Source organism: Triturus cristatus, chromosome 4_2, assembly GCF_964204655.1.
Source record: "Triturus cristatus chromosome 4_2, aTriCri1.1, whole genome shotgun sequence".
NCBI lineage: Eukaryota > Metazoa > Chordata > Amphibia > Caudata > Salamandridae > Triturus > Triturus cristatus.
In genome coordinates, this window is record NC_140586.1 from 91,659,337 (window position 1) to 91,685,126 (window position 25,790).

At 44.4% G+C, this 25,790-nt stretch overlaps 2 protein-coding genes across 6 annotated transcripts in view; one reads left to right on the forward strand and one right to left on the reverse strand.

Annotated features, from left to right (window-relative positions):
• Window positions 1–1,784, forward strand: part of MAN2B1 (mannosidase alpha class 2B member 1) — a 240,577-nt gene extending 238,793 nt beyond the window's left edge. For both annotated transcript variants that reach the window (XM_085600697.1, XM_085600696.1), the window contains exon 24: window positions 89–1,784. In XM_085600697.1, the coding sequence (XP_085456823.1) occupies window positions 89–216 (128 nt within the window). In that variant the 3' untranslated portion in view covers window positions 217–1,784. The remainder of the gene's footprint in view (window positions 1–88) is intronic.
• Window positions 1,785–1,873: 89 nt separating this feature from the next.
• TRMT1 (tRNA methyltransferase 1) overlaps window positions 1,874–25,790 on the reverse strand; it is a 68,489-nt gene continuing 44,572 nt past the window's right edge. For 3 of the 4 annotated variants that reach the window (XM_085600699.1, XM_085600698.1, XM_085600700.1), the window contains exons 12-17: window positions 15,634–15,719; window positions 15,430–15,538; window positions 11,405–11,481; window positions 10,125–10,244; window positions 2,968–3,082; window positions 1,874–2,152 (exon numbers count right to left, since the gene is read on the reverse strand). In XM_085600699.1, the coding sequence (XP_085456825.1) occupies window positions 1,982–2,152; window positions 2,968–3,082; window positions 10,125–10,244; window positions 11,405–11,481; window positions 15,430–15,538; window positions 15,634–15,719 (678 nt within the window). In that variant the 3' untranslated portion in view covers window positions 1,874–1,981. Of the gene's footprint in view, window positions 2,153–2,967; window positions 3,083–10,124; window positions 10,316–11,404; window positions 11,482–15,429; window positions 15,539–15,633; window positions 15,720–25,790 lie in introns of all 4 variants that reach the window. The other variant, XR_014960501.1, reaches the window with a different exon arrangement.

A 25,790-nucleotide genomic window follows, 5' to 3' on the forward strand; every position in this document is an offset into this window, starting at 1 on the left:
TACCATGCCTCAATGCATTTTCTTGCTTTTGTTAACCCACTGGCTGGAGGAGTTCTCAGTAAATCATTGCTGTTTCATGTTTCTGCAGCTCCAGAGGAACCCTTCCGAAAGCCTGCTACAGTCTTGGACCCCACAGCAGTCACCCTCCAGCCCATGGAGATAAAAACGTTCCTCGCCACTGTGAAGTACATAAACCCTGGTCTAAATCGTGCTTAGCACATCAAGTACATGGCCCGAAACCATGGTGGATGCAACCGGAATGCCTGTAAAATGTCATGAACGTCCTTTGTCGAGCTCAGTAGAGTGAGGTCACGTGCTCTGGGTTCAGCGCTTCATGCTCATCATGGAGCACCAAAAGACGCACAGGGCAGACTCAAGAACCGGTTTCTCCAAGGCTGTCACCACCCAGGTGCAGTGAGGACCACCCACTTGAGGACAGCATGGAACCTCTTCCATCATATCAGTGCCTTCAACCCAGCCAGTGCTTTATGATCTACACAAGTATTTCCTCCAGTGGAAATGACAGGCCGAGGAGGTGGTTCTCTGACTGCATTTGTAAACGGTCCTCTGCTCTACCCTGACAAAGTAAGATGCAAAGTACCAATGTCTTTCTCGAAAGACTCACGTGCCTTCCACCTTTTGTCAAAAGGATCTTGATGCGGTGCATAGCTTCCACCTTGAAGGGAGACCGATTCTTCTAGGTGGGACTCTTTCTGTACAGCTGTGGCAAAGAACATGCAGCTGTTATGAAAATGTCCTCCTGCAACCCCACAATTACTAAATCTAGCCATTCCCTTTATGGGCTAAAGTGTAGGCATCCTACGCTTGGTGCTCACTTCTGAGAACTTGTTGAACGTAGATTTTGTGGGGATGGGGGGAAATAGGAAAGAATATTGGAGGGTTGTTTGTGGGTGTAGGGCCTGAACTGAGCCCTGGAGGCCCTCAGAGAAGGCAGCATTGCCCTTGGTTCACATTGGCCCAAACTGCCTTATCACAAGGGGTTTGGATTTGTGTAGATCATATAAGGTGCACGTTGCAGGGTACTACGACGAGAGATTAAAGGCTAAACCAGTAGTATCACAGTCTGCCCATGGGGCCTTTGCCTGCTTACTCGCGGTTATCCCCTCTGCCTTTCACCCAGGACCTCTCTCCAACGTGCCTTTTAATGGGGGCATTCATTGGCTTCAGTAACTAAGAATTACTCTGTTCATTCCTAATGCGCTTGAGGTGACCCAGATGTCTGGAATCACCCATTTTCAACATAGGTCAAGGCGCTTCTTCCACAACAAAGATGGGGCCATGGATGTGCCAACTCTCTGCAGTCTAGGCATAAATGCAACTTAACCCCTTATCTCCATGAAAAGCACAATCTGCATTGTATGTGAAGTTAGCACATCTCAATCGACTCTTCCTGGGTCCTAGACAATTCAACACCTTCTCTTACTACCCCTGTAAGGGTATCAGTTGGTGGCACCTCTGGCTAGCTACTGTCTGCAACCTGCCTCACTGCTCTGCTGTAAAAAATGTTTCACGTATCTCAGGGGGACCACAGCGGGATGCACTAACTGACTACTGATTGAGAGCAGCCTTTATCCGCAGCACACGTCGTACTTCCTCCCCTAAGCCTTGTGTGACGTCCGCATCTTCACCACCACTCCACTCTAAACGTTACAGGTTTGCCCCCATCTCAAGCCCTGAAATCGCATGAAGGTGCAAGTTTCCTTCCATCTTTCGAGGATACTGCTGGCACCAGAAAACATTTTAATAAAAACATTTGCAAATTATTATTTCTTTTGGTCTTTTCTTTGAACGCGGGACAAAACACCAGTCTTTAAGCTTTTCACCAAGTACAGCACTGCCAACTGAGCCCGTCAGTGTTTCACTACAAGGAAAAACTTGCATGTTTATTAAAAATAAAGACGTCTATTTTTTCAACCAAAAAAGTCTTTTTTTCCCCACTTTGGTGGCAGGAGGCCTACTGTTATTGGGTATCTGGTGGTTTTAGTGTGGAGTGTGGCTGCACTGCGTCCTGGCAGGGAGGCTCCTGGGTAGGTCCTGCCGAAGAGTCCTCTATGTGGTTGGGTTTCAGGGCCCATCTTGCACCCCCTTCGTAGTGCGAATAGCTACAGCTGTCACCCAATGTGCAGTTGCCCTAGGAGAGAAGTTTGCATTAGTTTATAATGCCACATTAAGAACTGGGAGTTAGACAGCAGTGTTCAACATATAGGCCACATGTCACACATTCTCAACGCCCACGATGAAAACATGTTCTTAATTAAGCATGGTGCACTTTTATGCCCAGCCCATAGATGGCAATAGTAAGTAAAGAACGTACCTTTATAACACACAATCTGCAAAACCATTGATACAACTCAGTAGCGTTTTCAACTTTTGCATATAAAAGTCAGGAAACTCGCACGCATCTGATTTCTTCTAGATAATTGCGTCTCAGGCAATACAGAGGAGTGGCGCCTTGAGAGCTGGAGTCCCCCATTACGGAGGGAATATTCCAGATTCATTTTCTATATTATCATTAATTTTGTAAATCCCAAATATAAACACCTAGCTACACACACGCCAAGCTTCACACTGTATGTATAGTTAACCCCTTCCCCGCTCATGACGGAACCGCTCCGTCATGAGCCACGGTTGCCGTGTGCTCATGACGGAGCGGTTCCGTCATGCCACGACCATTGGCGGCCGCTCCGCCCACGCGGCGCTGTTTCCCTGCCTGTGCGGGGGGACAACACAACTGGGCGGTGTCATGACGGAACCACTCCGTCATGAGCACAGCTCAACCGTGGCTCATGACGGAGTGGCTCCGTCATGAGCACAGTGCCACCGCGCTGCCCCCCCGCACCCCCCAGCGCTGCGGCGGAATTCCCGCCGCAGCGAAGGGGTTAAGGGCTTGACCATGTTCTCCTTAAACTTGTTCTTTACATCGTTTTCATGTTCTATTATTGTTACCTGTTTGAATTTCTTACAGGGGATATTCTTCAAGCGGGCCTCACCATCTCCATGCTCTTTCCTCTTGTTCTGATGCAGTTTCCGCTTCTCCTCCAGGGAGGTTGAAATTCCTCCCCTAAAAAACAGGAGAATGCGCATTAATCGCACCTTTGGAACCCACTGGATTGATCAGAAAGCCATTATTTCACTTCTGATTTGTAGAATTACGAGACATTTCCGCACCCTCATTCACCGGTACCTGCATTAGGAGGCAAATAAAGAACAAGCATTGGCAAAGCTGATAGCTCCTGCATAGGCGAGACCTATTGGCTTTATCAATACGTTTTAACCATGTTGTAAACCAGCTTGGCAGCTGTTCAGCATGGCAAAAAGTTAGTGGCATGAAAGAGAGTGGAGTATCAAAGTATAATGCAATGGAGTTGACTGGGGTGTTATGGAGTGGCGTAGAGATTCGTGGAATGGTGTTGCGTGGAGTGACAGAGTTTTGTGGAGGAAGCAGAGTGGAATAGAGAGTCAAAGTGACATAGGGTGTGGTGTAGAATGTGTTGCATAGAGAGGAGTAGATTGTCCGTGTGGAGTACTGAAGTAGCGTAGAGTGGAGTGGCGTATAGTGGAGCAGAATTTATTGGAGTAGAGTGTCATAAAGTGGAGTGTTGTAGAATGGCCTAGCGTGAAGTGGTGTACAGTACAGTGGTGCAGAGTAGATTTGCATTTAGAGCATTGGTGTTGAGTGAAGAGGCGCAGGATGGAGTGCAATGGCATGGAGTAGATTGTTTCAGAGTGAAGCAGTGCAGGCTAGAGTGCAGAGGTGTGGCATGAAGTGCAGAGGTGCAGAGTAGATTGTAGTGGCGTAAACTGACATGGCAGAGATGAGTCGTGTAGAGGGTAGTGGCATACAGTATAGTGTGCAGAGTTGCATAGCGTACAGTGGTGTCGAGTAGCGTGGAGTTCAGTGTCCGAGTGTAGTCTTGTAGAGAAGGGTCTTAGAGTGTATTGGCCTAGACTGCAGTGACAGTGTTGCAGAGTATCTGGCTAGAGAGAGCAGTGGCATACAGTACAGTGATGCAGAGTAGAATAGAGCGGCACAGACTACAGTGGCGTAGAGCGCAGTGGTATAAAGTGGCATGCAGTGGGGTAGAGTATAGTGGCTTGGTGCAGAGTAGTTGGCAGAGTGCACTGGTTTTAGGTAAGGGGACGAAGAGTGCAGTGGTGTAGAGTAAACTGTTTCAGAGTAGAGTCAATTGGCATAGAGCGGTGTGCTGCAGGGCAGATTGGAGTGGACTGAAGTGATGTAGAGTGCAGTGGTGCATAGTAAAGTACAGTGCACTGGCACAGAGTAGATTTGTGTAGAGTGAAGTGGTGTAGAGTGCAGTGATGCACAGTAGATCAGAGTGCAGTATCGCAGAGTGGAATACAATGGTAGAGTGCACTGGTGCAGAGTAGATTAGAGTGGCTAAGTGAAGAGTGCATTGGCAGAGTGGCACAGAGAAGATTAGTACAGAGTAGAGTGCAGTGACAGATCGAGTGGTGTGGAGTACAATGGTGCAGTGGTTTAGTGTGTTTTAGAGTAGATTGGCGTAGAGTGCATTGTTTTTGACTAAAGTGGCATAGAGTGCAGTAATTAGAGTAAAGTCGAGTGGTGCAGCGAAGAGTGAAGTAGATTTGAGTGGTACAGAGAGGAGTGACGCAGAGTGGCAGAGTGGAAGGCATAGGGTGCACTGGTGTAGAGTGCAGGGTTATAGAGTAGAGTGGTGTAATGTGAGTGGTGTAGAGTGCAGTGGCGTTTAGAGTAGGGTAGGGTAAAGTGAAGTATCCATGGTGTGGTAGCACACTGCCATTACAAACAACACATCTTCAATTGAAATGACCATTACATTTGCACAGCCATACAGCTTTACTGAAAAGAGTATGCAGCACACAAACGATAGTGTGGAAATGTCACCACCTCGAGTATCGATTTGTTTTGATCGTATTTAAATAATTGTTTCCACCACACAAGTGAGAGGATTTGTGTGGCAATCATGCTGGCTACTGGGGTAATTCTTTAAAAGTCAGAGAAAGAAAAGTAAATCCAAAGCTCCCTTGGAAGACAGAATCGGTCATTTGACCTCTCTTTGAATGTTCAGCAAATGTGACAAGAACACGATTTAAAGGCCTGTTTACAGAAAGGGATCACTCGGAAGAATACTGTTAATAAGGTTTGGGCAAGGGAAAGGAAGAATTCAAGCTAGACAGCCTAAAACAAATAAAGCCAGCAAAAAGAACGCAAGAAAATGTGAATTACAAACAAAAATGCAAATGGTAAGCAGCAGGCTGAATGCTTTCCAAATGTCTCCAAGATGTCGTTAGCAAACAAGACAGTGCAGGCTTCGACCTACAAAGTGCACGATGCGAAGAACAGGAACGAGAAAATAAATACCCATCTCCCGGGGGCTCCTGCATTTTTTGCAGCAGGCTTCAGTTATATATATCTGCTTTCCAACAACTCGAACAGAGGGGGACAGCACATGTGGCTCTAGCGCATCTCTGCAACACTTTGTTTGGTTGTTAATGAGAAACTACTTCTTTAATAACATACTATATTTTACAGATTCACAGGTCTTGCATCTTCATGTAATTTGTAGGTGGGAGTATGTGACCTACATCTTCAGATAGGGATCTGCGATACCAGAGTTGTGTAACTGCATGTGCTGCTGTCGTTCACAAGTTTCGCACACTCCTGCCATCTTGTGTTGGGTCACGGACATTGCAACTGGTCTTTCTTCACAGTAGAGGCTTTAAGGGGACCTGTGAGCCCTCCCTAAAACCCCCAAACAAAAAGCACAAATACTGAACCTTCGGATTGCTCTTTTCACCATGGGTTCAGATGCGCTTTTTCCAGAGCACTGTGCTCCAGAAACCAGTCATTTGACTCAAAATCTTCTCCTATTTATGGAGACCCCATGATTGTTTCATAAGCGACGGAGACTGGAGGATTTCAGAAGGAGAAAGCCCAGGGGTAGGGTGTACAGGAGGTATGTTATGGAGAAAACAACCTTTCAGGTCTGCTCTAAAGGCACCAGCAAGTTCCCGCAGTGAGACCAGTATAGGGCCTGTAACCTTTGCCTACCTAGTGACCACAAAGAATCCAACTGTGCAGACTACCAGGCCTTTAAAAATAAGACCATTCAGTACAGGAGGGAACGTCAATGGGTATGCTATAAAATGTAGGGCTGAACCTCTCCAGATCTGTTGATCATACCCAGTATTAAAGAAGTTGAGGGGACATACTCTGATGAAGAGAGGTGAGGCCAGAGTGAGCGGAGCCCAAAATACATGTCCTCAGAAGACTCTACTTTGGAGAGCTATTCTTTCCCGAACCACAAGTGAAGCCCACACCAAACTGAACCTAAACACCTGAGGATCTTGCCTCTGCATTTGTCTCGACTACGGCAAGCATGGACATAGAGGGAGCTCATTTAAGGAAGGCATATCTGATCAACTCTGATAATATCCTAAGCCAAAAAGACACAGGCCAAGCCTGGAACTTCCGCCTCACTCACAGGCACATGCACTGCACAGTATGTTTTAGGGATTCCAGATCTGTTCAAAGAGCCTGTCTCTATAGATGGAGATGACTTCCTGGTACAGCATTAGTATGGACCGCCAGGAAGATCAATCTTTGGAGCCCTCTCCAATAAAACTCTTTCTTCTCTGGATGACGGGGAAAGACAACCTTCCAGTGGAGAGGCTCTTGAAGATAGAATGCTTGTAGAATTTACTTCCCATGATACAAAGCATGACTACAGAGCAAATTTTCAAACACTTTTTGTTAGTTTCCGTCACCACTTTGTGATGCAAAGTGCTGGATATTGGATTGTCGCATAAATCCGATCACTTTGCCGTCAGGGAAAGTAAACACCAAGCTCCCTCAGAAAATAAAGCCTGACATTTGACCTCTGTCTCTGAATACATAGCAAATGTGACAAGATAACTACAAAATTTAAAAGGCCTGTTCACAGAAAGAGCACTTGTAGAAGAATACAGTAAATAGGCTATGGTCCATGGGAGTGACGACCTCAATGTGGGCAGCCTAAAACGCATAAATCCAGTAGCTAGAAAGCAAGCAAATGGGAGTTACACAACATAAAGCTAATGATAAGCAATGGGCAGAATACATTCCCAGGGAAGTTTTCAGAATGTGGCAAAGATGATGATAAAAAAAAACCAGACACCTCTCATACTGAACACAGTGACAGGCAAAGCAACCAAACAACTGAGATGGCATTTCAAAGGCAGCCACCCCTTTCACTAGATGCTGCGTCCACTAACTTGATAATGATCATAGTGTGCCCTGCAATAGATCCAAATGTTCATCTACGTATGCAGCACAAAAGTGGTCAGAAAATGATCACAAGATACTGGTCAGATCTAGTGTTGGCAGAGTCCTGAGTTATCGCACATTTAGACCTCCTGAACTTTCAGGACAATTGATCTCCCAAATAACTGCACATCAGTCTCCTGAAAGTGCAGCTGGTGCTACAAGCATTTTGCACAGTGATTCACAAAAGACTATGCGGATTTGTGCAGACAACATGTCTACTAAGTACTACATCCACAAGCGGGGGCAGTGGGACAGGAATTACACTTGCACCCTACTTCTAACCTTAGTACATACATACATTAGGGCACTTGGCCGCTCATCATAAAGCCTTCCCCCTAGTAGAACATCTCCTGGGAGTGGATCATTACTTTGTTGCTTCATCCTGCTCAGTTGGTCTGAAAAAATACGAACGGGGAAAACAACCCCATAGTAATTAATCCGTACTTTCAGCAATGAGGAACACCAACAGTCATTCTCTCCACCACTGCAGAAGATTCAAAGTGCCTAAACTTTGCCTCCAGATGCTCATGGGCAATGCTCTATAGATAATCCGCCAAGGGATATTTGCCCCTGCTTTTCCTGCACTGCCATTTATTCCAGAAGCAGTTAGGAAAATGAGACGGGCACCCATTAGACTTATTCTAATCATATCCACTTGGGCACGACAGCCATGGTATACGCCATACTACTGGACATGTCAGTTCATCCTCACAAGAAGTTAACATACATGTAGACCTACTCACTTAGCATATGGGTCAGTTGCAAAACCCAAACCTCAAGGCACCGAATCTTGCATCCTGATATCATAGCGTTCATGTGCCTTCTACTGCCAACGAGTTTATGCTCGTTCTGAAAGAGGCTTTTTAGTCCACTATAGAGGCATGCAATGCCACAAAATAGAAAAGATGTGTACACTGCTGCCTCAGCATTTACAAACAGCCTCTACAGGCTTCAATACCAGATAGCATCTGTTTGCTGCATAAATCAGGGCTAGTATACATCAATTAGGGTTCATTTGGTAACTGTAACAGTCTGCATGCAGGATAGACAACACCAATTTTCATTTAAAACTCCAGTTGAGAAAGCATTCATGCATGGTATGAAAAGGATTGTCCCACCAAGAACACAACCAGTCCACTCCTTCCTGGAACCTTAATGTGGTTATTACCCAGCTCATCAGACCCTCTTCTGAGCGGTTTCATTATTGCCAACTGCAATTTCTCTTGTAGAAAATAGCCTTCCTCATTACAACATTTCCTTATGTATTGTTGGTGAAGTGCAAGTCCTAACTATGGAAGAACCTTTTATTCAAGTGCACAGAGACTAGGGTCATTCTAGAAATACACCCTTCATTTCTACCTAATATAGTTTCCTCATTCCATGGTAAATATTGGCTTACCAAGTTCCCTTCCATAAATTCAATAAGTTGCAGAAATGACCTTACACACTTTGGATTTCAAAAGGTCTATTAGGTTCTAAATTGCAAAATTAGGTCAGGAAAAAAACAACTGTTCATTGCTTTTGCCAAGCCTATTTCCAAGTCGGGCCACACATGATGGATACTTAAGTACATTCAAGTGTGTTATGCCAAAGCTAAGCGTACGGTAGATACTGTAGTGAGGTGAGAGCACATTCTACTTATGAATAAGGAACCACTACGACTTTCCTAGGAAACATGCCTAAAACAGACATCTGTAAAGCTGCAACATGGTCTACCCCTCACACGTTTACAAAGCATTACTGTGTAGATATTCATTCATTAAACCCTGTTCCAACCATCTTCCTCATAGGCTCGCAAGCCGCCGCTTTAGGGAAAATAGCACAGCTTTTAAATCTATGCAAAGCTTGTGATCTACAGAGGAACATGCCACATAATAGAAAATGTTATGTACCTGTAACAATTGCTGTAGTGATGTAGATTCACACGGACCCTCCCCTCTCCCCTGATCTGAGTTTATAGTAAGATATTTCATCTAATACAAATCTATAATAGCACTATTACAGTTCATTAGAATAGATACACTGTCCTGCTTCACAACACTCCACATACCTTCTCTCACCTAGGGGGAAGGGAGGGCGAGCAAAGTGGGAGAGGAGACAATCTAAAGGGGACAAAATGAGTAAGAATCGAAGATGTAGTCTTTGCCCTGGTGTTGTTTTTTTTGGGGGAGAAATCATAAGTTTGCTTACAGCTGCAAGTCTTTGCTTAAAAGAAAAACAACTTCCAAAGGATGCGCCAAACACTAGATGGTAGGAGAGTGCAAACCAGTATCCAATCTATGGCATCACAGGCTGCAAACAGATTATTACACCTAGGAAAGGTTTCAGCTGCATCTTTTGGTTATTTAGAATGTGTGGGTAAACAATCGGAGATTGGTATGTCAGACCTTTTCCAGATCCACATACACCTGTCATTTGGAGGTTGAGAGAATGCAAAGTGAGATAAGCCATTACAGATGCTAATTTGTAAAATATTTGGCAGAAAAAGAAAACAAATCTTGAGAAGATGTATGAAACTGAAAAGAATATTCTGGTACACATACACACATGGAGAACTGGAGTTGCGAAGCAAAATTGCCACTGTCATCCATTGTGAAATGGGGTACCTGCAGTACAAAAGACAAGATTTTTCTTGGGACAATTTTGGAGGGAAACCCTCCGCTGGGAACATCATGCTTGTAGTTCATTAAATACCAGGTAAGTACCCCCCCCCCCCTCCGCATGTAGAGATGTAGAGTGCTAGGAGGCACCAGGAAGGAGTCATGCACTATGAGCACTGCCTTCATTCACTTACCCAATTTTTGCTCGGGCCCGTGGTCCCCAGTTTGCCTCTGGGTTCTCCTGGAAGCGTTTGAGACCCTGTTTCCGAGATTTGGGGTTGGCATCCTCCCTCACATCGAAGCAAGCCTGCAAACTGCCAACAGCATTGTGTGGGGTTCGATTAGGTCTACATTTAGAAGAAACAGAACTTCTGTAGCTCCCCCCCTTCCCTCAAAAGAAAGAAAAAGTAATAAATCTGGTTTGAATCAGGTTTTTTGTACATTCAATCTCTAGCTCATTGTCTGGCTTAAATGGAAATGTGAATTCAGTGCAAAGGTCCCCTACTAACACATTGTCACTACATTTTTCAAATAGACCCGTCTTGATCTCCTCAGTTGCTCATTTGTGGAGATCCCACAGTCCACCATCTTGCCCCCAATCATCAACACGTACTAGGCAACCACTAAGATACCTCCTTACCAGCCACAAGATCCGCATACACAAATATGACAAAATGACTCTGCTCAACCAACTTGTCTCTTAAGTTATGACGTCCAGGATCTCAGTACATACATAAAGCTTATCCAAGCAACCTCCAAAGCACTCATCGCTCTGCAACCAAGTTTTAGTCCTCACCAATTAACACACATCCGAAAATATAACACTCACCCGTAACAAGGATTCATACATTCACCCCACATACACTAAACCCATAATCTGTCACACTGATAGCCATCTTTCCTTCAAATCTTATACTACACAGAAAAAAGAAAGCTTAATACCCCAGGGACCAGCATTCTGGGTCTTCACCTTCAGACTGTGCAATCTAATACCAACGACCAAGATTACCTGCTACTTCTTGAAGTAGCCCATTAAACATGCTTCTTAAATGAGCTGTGCCATTAATGCTTGTGAATTGCCGCAACCTCCAATCACATATTAAAAACACCTACACAGAGGCTGACACCCTCCTCACTTAACAGACCTGAGACCGTCAGTATGTAACTTGTAACAATGCTTGCCCGTACCTCAGCTCAACTGTACAAAGCTCTGATCGTGCAGCTTTACTAATGGAGTACTCTTCACCCCCCCCCCCCTCCCCCTTATAGCAATTGTGGCTAGAGCCACTCCAGCCACTGTGATGCAGATTACACAGTTATCTGCAGATGGCTGCCGGTCCATCGAGTGGATCTTACCAGCTGAGAAGGCAGGAGCAGTCCAGCTCATTGGAAGTGTCCACTCCCGCCGGTTAGCCTCTCTGGTTGAAAACACATTACATTTGGTATTACTAGCTACTGGTTCTACACACCCTACCTGGGCTCATTATGGAGAATTAAGTAGGCTGGGCTGCTTTCTGATAACCGCTCCCTCTTCACAGGGTTATTTTTCTCCTAGAAAGAAACAAAGAAATATTTAATAGGGAGATCTGCATGTCAGACGATGGCAGGAGTAAGGCTTGTGTGAAACCTGCAATTTTCAAATCACCACTTGTAGTGATAGTCCTTTCTGCAGAAAGCAGTGCTCTGCAATACTGTACCCAGCACTGTAATTAAGGCATCATAGTATGGGCTGCTGGAACGAATGCCCAAATCCTCACATCCAGCGTTTTACCATAGTGCACTAATATCTGTCTTCAAGTCTGGCCTTCTAAGTTAGGGCTCTTTCCTTTCCAGATATTCAAGCAGCACCTCTTGCCAAGGAACATTATTCCTTGAATCCATGATCCTGCCCACTATCTAGTCCAGTACACCAGCATTACCCCACCCACAGACATTTATTGCTCTATAACTGCACTGGATGATATATTTTGCCAATCACAGAGCAGACTCAACTTCCTCACACCTCACCCTCCCCGCATGGGGCACAGTAATCTCTGCACTCCCTGACTTGATTGATTGTGGCAGAGAACTCAATGTTCATCTTCAAATAAGTCCTTTGGTACAGCCTCTTCTGGATTCCCCTGTAAAAGTCAAAAGGAGGCACTTCTCAGAGTTTAGGCTTGGAGCTTGTTACCCTAGCTATAGGTGTAATACAGCTTCTAAAATCAGCACGCCAGAAGAAGGGAGTATTTGCAGGGCATCCGCATGCCTGACACCATAACAATCCCACAGACTGCAGGATTCCACCACTGTCCAATAGACCACTGTGGAACACCAGTGCTGGTAGTTTGAGGGCACCCCCGACAAAATGGCTCCCCCTTGTGGCAGAGGAAAGGAAGGGAGCTGTGCTCCTGCACCTTCAAGGACAAAACAAGCATTGGCAAAACCAATAGATCGTGATGAACTTTTTCAGCATCAGCACAAAAAAGAGATGAAGTGTACACACACATACGTCATAAATGTATGACCTAGAACAGCCCAGCGTGATGAAGTAAGTGTGTGGGCATAAGCCTGCCTTTTCAATTTTTTCATTTACCGTTTCAAGATGTCCTGCACCAATCACGGATTGCTAAATAAAAGAAATTATAATTTAATGGTGAGCCAAAGCACATTTTAGAAAAGGAACAACCCAATAGCATATTGCTGTTGCCGGGCCCTCCAAATTTTTGAGGCGCAGATGTAGGAGAAATTAAAGCTGGGTGTGGAACAGTGAGTGTTGGTGGGGGAGAGAAATGAGGGAGTAACAGAAGAGCTTAGGGCGCTGACAGGGTTTAAGCAGCCAGATGAGAGCTGAGGAAGGATATGGGTTATCCAATAAAATGAATGGTAAAGAAGCCTTGCTCCAGGAAAGGGACAAGCAGAAAGAAAAGGAAGGGAAGCCATTTAATTAAAGATAAGCAAAATGAGATTGGCACGAATGCCAACCGATGATGAGCAATGGACTGACCTAAAGTCTACTGTAATTACTGGTTTTGAGCACAATAGGTATTCAACAGCAGACAGCTAAAAACTGTGTGCAAATGAGACCCTAACAGCCACAAAACACTTATTTTTTTTCCCCGTGACCTAGCAAACCTTCAAATACCTTCAAGAACCGAACAATGCTATCATGGCCACAGAACAGATCAATTGGGGAAATGAGGGTGGGATTTCCTCATCAAGGGGCAGGACCATTACAGGAAGGGAGGTCAGGAACCAACTCCCGACAAGAAAGTAAAGAAAATAAAGTCTGGAAACCCATTATAGCTAATGGAGTCAAGGGCTGACATTTGAAGAGAGGTAACATCTTAAGATTGGCATTAAAGTGTTCACTCCTGTGAGTTCAAAGGAGCTAGACAAACAAGGTGAGAGCTAGAGCAGATTGCATCACCCCATGGCGAGGAACGGAGGGTGAAGAAAATAATGGCTTCAAGCAAGCCTGGAAAGGGTGGGGGAGGGTTCCAAGTGACAAACTAGGATGTGTTAAACCAGCAAACACTTAAAGAGTATTTGCCAGGCTGTGTGTTCTAAATGAGTGAGAATTTGTAAAGTTCACTCTAGTGCCAATTATGAGCCGTGTGATCTGGTATCTCTATGGGAGATAACAGGAGACAACACCCTGTGCAATTCAAGGTTAACAAGCTGCAGATTTCAACCCGGTATCCCGACATATGGTGGTGGAATGGACCTAGAATATGGATAGAACATGCAAGAAATGGCCCTGTAATTCCGGGACCCGCATGTTATTTCTCTGAAACCTTGTACTTGCACACTGCAGAGGCAAGAATACAAGCCTGAAACAAATCATGGCCCCGGTATCCTGTGCAATTTGTAACTGGGCCTAGTGCAGGATAAATACATCTTCACTGCATTGACCACAATAAGATATTTCAGAATATGTTCTTAGCATCAGACGCTTGAAGAGTGGGAGCTTGAGCACCAACCTGTTAATGGCAATTTCTCTGTAATGTAAACTTGGTTCCCAGGGCAATGCAAAAGAATTATGTTTTTATCGTATAAATAAATAAATAAATAAATAACATATTTCAAACAATCAATGGAGGCAAAGGAGACATACGAGGATTGTTGCTTAGCCTCCATTGGTTATTTCAAATATATAATTCATTGATCTAACAAAACCATAATTATTTTGTATTCAAATTAGCCCAGGCGCAAAGGAACACAGGGTAACCTCATTGATTATCGCTTGGTTCCCAGGGCAGACCGACTCTTGGGGTGGACCAGTGCCAACATGGAGAGCAGATGGTTGGATAATGAAAATCCCAGACAGCATAAAGGAGAACCCAATAGCTCACCAACATTGATATATTCACCAAAAGCTAGTATACAGCATGCAATGGTTGTGTGCTACAGTTTTTCACAGGGGGATATGCCGCAACTTGCACAAAACTGGAACACACGCACTTGCTTTAGGACAAAAGTGTTGCAGGTTTTCTATGAGGTTACTAATTTCTTGTTTCAAAAGTTATGCATTTGACCCAAAGTGTTCCTAAACACCCAGTGTGAACAATCTCAAGCCAACCGACATCGCTAATACAAAGATAGGACTTGGCAACCTCCGCAGGCTGGTCTTCCCACACCATGACGGCTCAAGCACAATCCCTGCATGGTCTCCAGCTATGGCCTTGCATCTGACGCACACAGCTCTCCTGTAGGGTAAGGCTTCTAGGGACATGTGTTCTAGTTTAGGTCCAGAATATATTGCTACCTTAGTGTGAAAAGGTGTGCTTCACATAGAACCTACTACGCTTTTTGGGATTCACAAATGTCTTTGTCTAATATGTGGGACCGACCGACCACCCAACCAACCAACCACCCACCCAACCCACTCATGTAGTTGGTTCCCTCTTAAAGGATTTCAGATCCGCAGACAAAGTAGTCTCTGATGATGTATTTTAAAGCAATTTTGTTAATATCTATCTATACATTGTGTCCATACTTGAAGAGGTGCTTTGTCTTAAAATACTATCAGTGAAGAAATGTGAAAACTGTTCCAAAGTAACTCGCTTGCAGGTTTGTTTTATCCCCTCAGAACTCAGCTCACATCTTGTACACCAGTCTGTGTGCCCCTATAAACATCTGCGCACAAAACACCATCTGTTCACCAAGCAGTCAGTCCTGTCCACCATTTATTCAGAATAAACCTACTACTCCCGTAGAAACATCTCCCTACAATGCACCCCACTCATCACCCGACACAACCCTGCTCATTATGAACCTTTCACTGCTTGGTCAATATGGAATGCACCCTCTACTCAACCAGTACCTCACGGAGGACCTACTTTTTCACTAGGATGCACAATAATCATTTCACCTCTTGAACTCTAGAGGACAGGCACTTTAGTCGCCCAAAAGCACACTATATACATCCCACTCTCAATGATGTACAGATTATGCTCTTTATTCAAACAGTAGTGCAGAACGGACCTCCCACTCAAAGAGGAGAGAACCCTCACTCACCCAGCAACGCATTATATCCCAAATAATCGTAGGTGGTGCATCTGTTTTAATGGCGTTTTTACAGGCGTGTGACAGTGACACCCTATATCCAGCGTGGAGGATTGCAGACCTTGAAAGGTAAAAGAGGAAAGCAGATGAGATCAGAACTGGCCTCGGAACCACAAAAAAATGGGAAAAAGAGCACATGGTGTAAGTTGTACTCACGTGAACTGCAACATGGGGGGAGTATTGCAGTGGATGGTGCTGCTGAGATTATCCAGAGTGTAGTAGAGTGGAACATCGCACAGCTCCTACAGCAAGAAAAAGAAACCAAGAAAGGCTGGGTTGCATACAGTTGCTGTCCACCAAGTGATACCTCTGCAATGGCAGTCAAGATCAGTCACACATCAAGCCTAAGTGGCCAGTTCTGCTACAGCCCTAGTGAGGATTTCAGGGGTAAGCAATCCCGACGTACAACACACTTCTCCAGCCCTACCAGTCACTTAATATAAATCCTCAGGGTCTCTCCAATCTTCTGCAACTGCAAAGTTACTATATTTTCAATCCATTAGCTGCAGCAAGTAAAAACATCTCTCTTGTCTAAGGATACACCAGCCTATTCAAAAAGACACTACTAACTAAGCTTCCACCACACTGGTCTCTTATTCCACACGGTCTAATAACCAGGAGCTGATTTGCAACAAAACGCCCAAGATGTTCGAGTCTGGTAGCTAGGCTACCAATGTAAAACTTAACACAAGCTCTTTGATTGCATCAACTCACCAAACTAAACTGGTCATGCAATGGCAAGAATGTAATAATTAATAAATCCAACGTTCCACAATCTAGAACGTTCCAGTGTTTATCAACATTGTCCACAAGTACAGTGCTTCACAACTTTATCATTATACTCCTACATTCCAGCATTCTACCTCTAGCCTACTTTCTGCTCCTGCAAACCCTTTGTCTCAACTAAACTAACCCAGCCTTATCCTAGCCCTAGTCCCTAACTTCTGCCCTTTACTCTAATCCGAACTCTCTACCATGCTCGAGCCAGCTGACACTTCTCATCTGTTGGTTTCCTACCCCATAAACATTATCCCTACCAAATAGATTATGTTGCATATACACTCTTGAATTCCACTCTGACCACCCCAAACCATCATACTCGTTTGTCATCCCATCAGTCACCATCTAAACAAATCCATAAAATGTCACCTCCAGAATTTACACCTTCTCATGTGAATCGTGCTCCTTGCTAGTATGCCTCAGAAAAGACATATAATAGACCCTTTCACATCCACACTACTCTCTACTCCCAAGATTCTCTCCAATCATTCACACCTTGCCTTGCACAACGTCAAGAAAAAAACCTCCATGTCCAATTTTTACTTACACACAATAAATAACACCTCATGACATAACAGCTAAATACAACTCTAATTACTCCAGATAACCTTCCTCTAAAGACCTCAAATGCCCATGCATCTTCTGTCCAACTCAACTTGGTGAAGCCTCCTGGAAGAACTCGAATGATTTCTACTACCCCTTACCACATACTCTGCTGGTATATTTGCCACAGCAACAGTCGATACATGGGAGACTGCAAAGCTAAATACCTAAAAAAAGAAATTGGGCGTCCGTTCTACTACCATGGCCTCACTTGTTCCGCTGCTGCACTGGCGACAAGGAGCAACCATCAAGAGCATGAACTAAATGGAAGCTTAAGCTTCTAGGCAATGCGATCACCTCAAGAACCATGCCCTCCCATTGCATCCATACTTGCAAGACACACCCCTAACTTCATTCCATTTTCCATATCATTCAGAGAGACAGCCAGTTAAAGTGGCACACCATAACCCATTGGAAGAGATCATCCAAAAGGAATGAACAGTCAGACCTCCACTGCCATACCAAGCACAGACACTACTGGTGGTATTGCTGGACAAGCCAATAGTGAAATCTGTAACTGTACAGATCACTTCTGAACCAAAATCATTAGTACCACCGTCCAACACTTCCAATTATGCACCAACAAAAGCGATCACCACCATTAGTCAACCAACCAAGGAGTACACACACACTACCAACCAAGAAGTAATTGTATACTAAATTAACGCTAGATCACTTAGTAATTACAGAATACTTGTCTATGATCTCCGAGCTGATCACAACCCAGATATCCTCTTTATCACAGAAAGCTGGATAGGTGATGCCACTGCACATATACTGCTTCGGGGTATCCCTGTTGGGGATTGTACTAGGCACAGAAACTGAGCAGTCAAAAGGAGAATAGTGGGGCTACCAATGATTTACAAAAATACCAATGTCCAGCACTGAAGAACATTCAGTCTCGGAATTTAAGTCACTACGTGTTTGCTACTCACAAATACTGTCCTTTTTTGGCCTCCAAGCTTCTCATTTGTCCACCACCTCCTGGCAACTCCTCTTTTTATACTGCAATGTTACACTCCGTATCAGTTTACTACTGATTATCCATCTTGGGAAATCTCAAAATTTGGTTTGACAAACTGCAACACGATTGCATGACGAACCCCTCTGTAACCCTAAATCATTGGACTAGTCATTCGACCCAAGCGGTAGGCATAGGACTAATCAGTTACAGGAAACAACATGACAACCTAAAGCAATAACCATCTTGATTTGTATAACCACTAGACCATGGATGAAACTTGACCCAAAAGGTCTGCAGGCCAAAACTAACTGCTAACTAACCTGTTAATGCTGCAATGCCCCTACAGCAGTTTAACGTGTGATTGACAAAGGCATTTAATGCATTGTCCCCTCCACCAAAACAAGTTAAAGTCTCTAAAAAGCAGAGTGGTTTAATCCAGATGTAAAAGGGAACCTAGAAATCTCTTAAGATAATCGAAGAAAATATACACTTTGAATGATAAACATGAATTATAAAATTAACCTTCAAAAGACAATATGGACAATGCAGTACATCATGAAAACCAAGAGAGAACATTCACGCATTGCAGATGCAGCACGCCTGTGAGAACTGGGTTATTAGTTGAAAAGGGTAACCCTCAAAGTCACTAGATTAACTTGAGCTCAACCTCCTGGTAGCTATGCACAGAGCAGACAGGGTTACCTTAAAGGCAATGTGTAAAGTATTTATGCAGTACTAACAGTAATACAGTCGAAATGAAAATCAAGAAAATTCCCAAAACAAATTAGAAATAGAGTAACATTTAACAAACAAAATGACAAATTCAGTAAGGGGATCAGAGATTTGAATTTTTAAAAGTTTTTATGCGAAATAGCACCAAGAAGCACAAAGTGCCAATGATAGTCAATGGTTGCGTTCGAACAGGACCTAGGTGCAACATGATGCTAATCGTGTATGAGTATGTCAGATACACTAACCAGGTTTGTACTGGACAAAGATACACACGAGCATACTTCCCCAGGACCTCAGTGAGAGACACTCAGGGTGGCAGGCAGAGGCCAACAGCAGGGTCCAGTCCAGGTCCAATTGAGCTGTTGCAGGAAAAGGCCTTTTGTAGATTGTTGTGTCCTTGTAGCTGTAACAGGAGGTCAGCCTCATTATATTTTGAGACCACTTCCTTTTCCAGGGACCGAGAGAGAGACCAGGCTCAGTCTACCAGGGCTCTTCTCAGGTTACAGACAGCAGGTTCAGTTCTCTTCTGTTCTTCCTCAAGTCCAGGAGTGTTCTAACCAAGGGATAAAAGTAGTCTGGTGTAACCCTACCCACATTGGACCTTCTCAAGATGGACAAAGTCTTTGACCACACTAAACTTGGCCTTTGGAGATATGTGTGGTAATCCTGATGTCTTCCCACATCCAACACTAAAATACAGTTTTGGGCAGTCCCTGTACCCCCAAACTCAGAGACAGAATTCTGGTGAAATCAGAGTGGAGCTTTTTGCAACAAGATAGTGGATACACACACAAAGTGTGTTGCCATTCTGTTTACCTCCTTTGAAGTGCACCCCAAATGTTAAATGTAAACCCAGCAGACCTGCCAAACAGGCTGTCACACTAGAATGTCAAAGAGAGTCCCCCCTATAATTCGAGCCTGGTGGGCAAGCAGGAAAACGAAACGCCCTGCCCAAGTGCCAGCTAACACTTGCCTGTGACAAGGGACACCCCTAGTGTCATATGAAAAACCACAGCAGACCTGTCAAGCAGGATGCAACATTCAAGCAAGACAGAACACTTTAATGGCAAAGGTGATCATTCCAGCTCCTCCCCTGTATATTGCGTCAGGTTCAGATGGGTCATCCCTGCTCATTCAGATCAGCCTATTGAATGCTCCTGGGAGCAGTTCACATCTCACCAGAGGAGAGTCATCAGCTGCCAGGTGACATCTGGAAGGCACAGGAAGGCCTACAGAGGCTTTAAACAGGGAAATGGTAACTTTCCCAAAAATACATTATACGAAAGACAAAATTTACCTTTACCAATAAATTTAATTTGGTTTAACTATGAAAAAAAAAATCCTTAAAAGATTTACTTAGCTGTTTCCTAGGTGGAGATAATATTAATTAAACTTGATATTGCACCCCAAAGCTTTCCTATGGAAAAGCTAACCCTTCTACAGTGAAAATAGCATTGTGGGCCTTTACTCTGCAAGGACCTTTAACATTACATTTTTACATGTCCTGCTCTTGAATACCATACACCCTGCTTTAATGGGAGATAAGGTCGACTTAGGGACGACTTATTATTTAAAATTAGGATTTAGGCCTGCCAAAAGGGGTATTTTGACAGGTTGAATTAGCAGTTAAAACCTTACACCACTGTGCTACAAGTGGCAGGCCTGCACTCATGTTATTTTGCCACTCCATGCAGTGACAGGACTAAGTGCTGCAGCCCACTGGTGACGTTTAACTTACAGGCCTTGGGTACACTTTAGGTACCATATACAAGGGACACATAGGCAAATTAAGTATGCCAATTTTATCATATTAAAAAGGGAAGCACAAGGACTTTACTACTGGTTAGCAGGGATAAAGTACGCAGAGCAAAAAATGCCAGCCCAAAATAGGGTTCTGCCAAAACTGGAAAATAACTGGGGTGACCCTGCAGAAAGGTCAAATTTCCAACAATGCCTTTGTAAACAACTTGATAAAATACAGTGTGACGGGGCGTTAGACACTGTAAGGCCACTCTCCCATGAACAGAACAGCTGTGCAAAAGATGCCTCGTTGACCCCTTCTTTCCCACTGCAGCAACCCGAGGTGACAAGACCACTGGAGGAGAGATATCCCTATTATGCACAGGACTGGCCCGCGGGAAGTGAACAGGGCTCCTTTAACTTCGCCTTTCAGGACGACGAGACCCTTCCCACCGACGACGTCACGTTGCTGGGATACACAAAAGCAGTAGGTATCCGGAAGACGACGGACGGCGTTTCCCTGGAGGCGGAAGGAGATTCAGAGCGGAGGAGGACGACGATTCGGGAGCGGAGAAGCGGAGGTAGCAGTACGGCGGAGGAGAGAACGGACGGAGACGACCCCGACAAGCCAGGAGGCCAACGTTACCACGAAGCGCCCGGCCACGTTCCCAGGGGAGGAGCGTGGCTCGAGCAGGTACGTGGAAGGGTAGCGGGTTGGTTGGGGAAAACCGCCTCACCTCCTCTGGTAAACCCAGACCCGTAGCACCTATATCACATCCAGTACCCTGCCATAGTGTTCCCCTCGCACGTGCACCCCCTCAGTCACAATCGAGAGAGCGCACTAAAAGCACTGGGTTTCCCTCACCCCCGGCCCCCATTTTGCCCCGACGCACGAGATCCCCGGTCCTAACTCCTACTTCTCATTTCTTTTGTTCCACAAACTGAGGGAAGACTCGGAGGGATCCCCACCGCGGACTCGACAGCAACCGGCCAGACGACCGCCTAGGAGATTGCCGACGATCTTCGCGCTGAGTGTCACCCAGACAGTTATAAAGACCGGAAGAGCCAGAGACATACCATCATTATACAGGACCGTATTGAGAGAACCCCTGTATAAGGTTGAGAATAAAGTGCTCAACCTAAACTGCATTCACTTGTTTGTCGTCTCTGTCGCACCAGACTTGCCACATAGTTACTTTTTTTTGTTTTTTTTTTAAACAAACTTTATTAGTTTTCACAGAAGTTACATGGGGGCATTATGCCATCACGATATTGAACAGTATCATATGCATTACAGTGCAGGTTACAATTAGCACCTCAAGTGCCCCACATAGCAATGACACACTCAGACTTCCATAATCCAACATTCACTTCATCTGGTGTAGATCACACCCTTGGAGCCCTGCAATTCTCTGGATGGCATAAATAAAACTGCCAATTTGGAAACTTATTTCCTTCTACAAACAGGTGGCCGGGAACACCAAGCCTCAACCAAATTATGTTTGTAAAACATAACGAGCTCTGCGCACCTTCAATCTGCTAACAATAAATGAAACCAGTGATCTTAAAAGACCTAAATAAAGAACTTCCCACTGAATCTTTCCCTTCAAAATTATATAAAAGCATTCAAGAAACGTCTGCGGTCATACCAGCTAGCGCGATTATCATCATATCCCTATTAACCGGAGAGTTTCCATGACTGGCTAACAGCTTACATTAAGCCCTAACTAAAGAAGCAAGTACTTGATAACCTTGACCCCACAAGGATCTCTTGCTTCACCGAACGGAACACAGGCAGGATTCAGACCAGGAAGAAGTATGAAATCAGTATTAACCTCCATTTGGATGACCATAACACCATTGTTAATTGTAGTAGAGTTGCAGCACTACCGCTCACGAACTCATCAGCATTGATACTTTGGACCACCAGATACACTTATAAAGACTAAAAGACACAAATTCGATTAGATAAAACAAAAAACAAAATCTACCTCTACATTAGAACCCAAATCAATCATACGAACAGTTTTTCCTTGTGCCATCTGCCAATGTCCCACAGGGTTCAAAAACTGCTCCTCTTTATTCAGACCGATAACCATTTACTGACCATGTCAACTTTCCCATGCTCAACTATAACTATACTGATAGTAAGCAGATCTTCTTAAAACCTAAACCTTAAAGTTTTGTTACCTCCTGCCTTTGTGAAAGGCTCTCAGCAGTAGGCCATGGATACCTGTGGATACTAAAAAACACAACTTAACCTCAACTCAGCAAACATGGAGATTCTCACCTTTGGAATTGGAAGCATTAAGTCCCATTATCAGTAAGGCCCTCCTAACTAGGATTGCCACCAACTACATCCAATGAGATAAAAATAAACCTTGGAATATTCATGGAGTCCGACCTCTTACTTGAAACCAAGTTAACAAAGTGATCAGAAATATTTTCTTTACAATGAGAGCACTAGGATGTATCATTCCTTACTTAGGTCTACCGCACAGGATTCAGGTATCAATAGTTCTATTGTCTTCATGTCTTGACTAAGCAAATGGTTTCTACACCGGACTGTCGAAAAGAATAAGAAGCAAACTACAACAAATGTATAATGCAGCTGCCAAAAAAAGTCCTGAACTTAAATGGACCAGACCACATTATCCCTCCTACCAACACCCACACAGGCTAGTCAGAGTAATCCAGGGCCTAGACCGGTCTTCTTGCAGTTGTAACAACTGTACAATCAAAGAAACCAAGGATCTTCTAGGATTCCTCTCCTAATCAGTTCCCCTTAAAACAAGCATGGGCAAAGCCAATTGGTCTGGCTTTGGCTGCCAGCCTTCTGAATTTGTCAATACTTCTTTTGTTGCCATCGTTTTTATAAAACATTGTAGAGGGAGATTTTTGGGCTCTTGTAAATATTAGAAAAACATTGCAAAAAAGCGAAATGATTGTTTTTGGCCTGAAAAGCATACAGTGGCATAACAGTCACTGGCATTGAAGAGAATTTCTTTGAGTGTGGATGTGCTCCCTGTGAAAGGGAAGAATGTTGTCAATCACCATGAAGTTAGCTAGTAGCTAAAGTGGGCTTACCCACTACCCAATGCACTATACAGTAGTGAATGGCAGAAAAATTTGAATGACTAAACCGATGACCAGTGGATGAAGAGAGCAGGCTGATAGCCCGAATAAGTATACATGTATAATATTACTAAATTCAAAATGTCTTAGCTAACAGGGGTACTGAATAAACTATCAATTGGCGGTAGCTCCTGCTCTGTACATGCAGGTAGAATCTAGAACAAGCTCCCAAAGAGTACAAAAATCAACAACTACCATCTAGAATTTAGGAAGGCAATAACAGTATGGCAGTTCCCAAAGTCCTAATTCAATAACCATTACAAAAGGATAATACAAATAAAACACAACAAAAAAAACCTCTCACTTCTTTTGTATGCCAGTTAACATGCAACACACTGCTGAATGCCGCTGCACAACCCTTGGTCTCATGCACCATCTCAAAACTCACCAGCCTAGCCAGCACGTCAATCTACACATGCCATCCATGCACAAAAAACAGAGTAATAACATACTAATCAGGGGTATGGGATTCTATAAAATATTTACTTGTTAAAGGGACAGGATGTTTCAGAAATCTCCTTCTCCTGTATCAAGTTAAAAAAAACTGCTGGTTCCTTTTGGTGCCATGCAGTGAAGTGACAAATTATGACAGCACTCTCATATCATTGATCTGACAATAGCCTCTCTGTTATGCCCAATTATATAGAAAGACACACAGAAGCCTGAAACCAATATTGTCTGGTGAACTGTGAAATAGATGGGGCATAAATATGGGATCAGAATTGCACTAAACAAGCGATCGAACCAAACAAGCCTGATTTGCCTCAGGGCAGTTAGTTGGTGGGAATGGGAGTGTTCTCTTTACAAGAAGATTTTGAAAAACTGAAACTAATTAGTGCATTTTGCAATACAAGTTTTAATTAAATTTTCCAAAATGCCACAGAGTTTATAGATACACAATTGATGGACAGAATGCAGAACAAATCAAAACATTTACCCCCAGTCAAGAGATCTGGGTTAAATCCATAATTATTTTGCTCACTGTGAGAAGTTGGCCTGGTATATGATGCTCACTAGTTAAAGTGATCACCTTGTACCATGCCAAGCAACCCTTATGGTGTGGTTGTAAGTCAACCTTTTCGGACTAGCTGCCCTAGTGGTAGCGTAGGCTAAGCAGTCTTTGAGGCTAAACTCGTGAAGCGTGTTAAGCCAGCTGTTTTACCAAATGCAACCCCCTTTTATACCAATGAAAGGACACCACACAGATATATATTCAAAATATATATGTATTTATTTCTCAAAGTAACCCCTAGTCTCTTTATGAGCACAGGAGCACAAATCGTCAAACAAGATTATCACAGAATACACAGAAGTTGCACGTTATATGGATAGGCCCTGGTGGCCACTCAAACCATATACTAAAATAGTGGTATAAGTACCACGAACAGAAAAGGGAAAAGGCCTAAGGCCTCTAGAATCGCTGGGCCTACAAGGAGCTAACGTCAGTTAGTGACCAGGAGGTCCACGGGTGGCGTGTGCAGAGCAAATAGTCACACGCGTGCTCCCATAGGTTTCAATGGGTGCGTAAAAAGTACAAAGTTACTGCAAAGGAGATCTTCCGGATGGACTAGGAACTCAAGATTTGGAACACAGGCACTAGAGATGTAATACTACACTTGGGCACAGGTGTGCCAGCTTTACCTCACCCACAGGAAGCGGGTGCATAGGCCTCGAAGTGCGTCGGGTTGCTTCTATCTGTTCCGTGGAGCTTGAAGGCAAAGATGCTGCAGGCGGTCGGTCCGGGAGAGATGCAGTGGATCCAAGAGTGGATCGGAGATGTTGAAGACCTGTAAGCAGAGGGGACAGTGTTCACAGTCACTAGCCAGTGACCAGCGTGGCACCAGGTGGGTACCAGGCGATGTCGGGTGCAAACAGGTGATGAGGGGTAGCTTGTCTCCGCAGCCACGTGGTCCCTGAAGGTCGACGACGTCCAGGAGTCGGCTCACGAGCTGTCCCACGCAGGCTCTCGCTGTCGGCGGTGTCGGCGACTTGATCGAAGCAAACAAGCCTTGGCAAAAGCAATTGTAGGAGGATTCGGAAATCAGCTGTTGGTTCTGACCAGCAAGGTCAGAGGGATTGCTCCTTTGGAGGGGAGCAAGGGCCAGTCTGGAGCAACCAGACCAGCAGTGTATTTCGTAGAGTTCGTCGCCAAGATGGCCACTAGCCAGCGGGCCAGCAACCGGTTAGGCGCGTCGAGTGGCAAAATGCAGAAGGGCCCCACGCAGATCGTGGAGATGCTGAAGGGCTCACCTTTGGTGCAGATGCTGCTCGGGGGTTGGGCTTCTCAGATCCCAAAGCACAACTTGGAGGGAGCCTCGGTTGTTGCACTTGTCAGCTTGTCGTAGTCGTTCCAAGATGG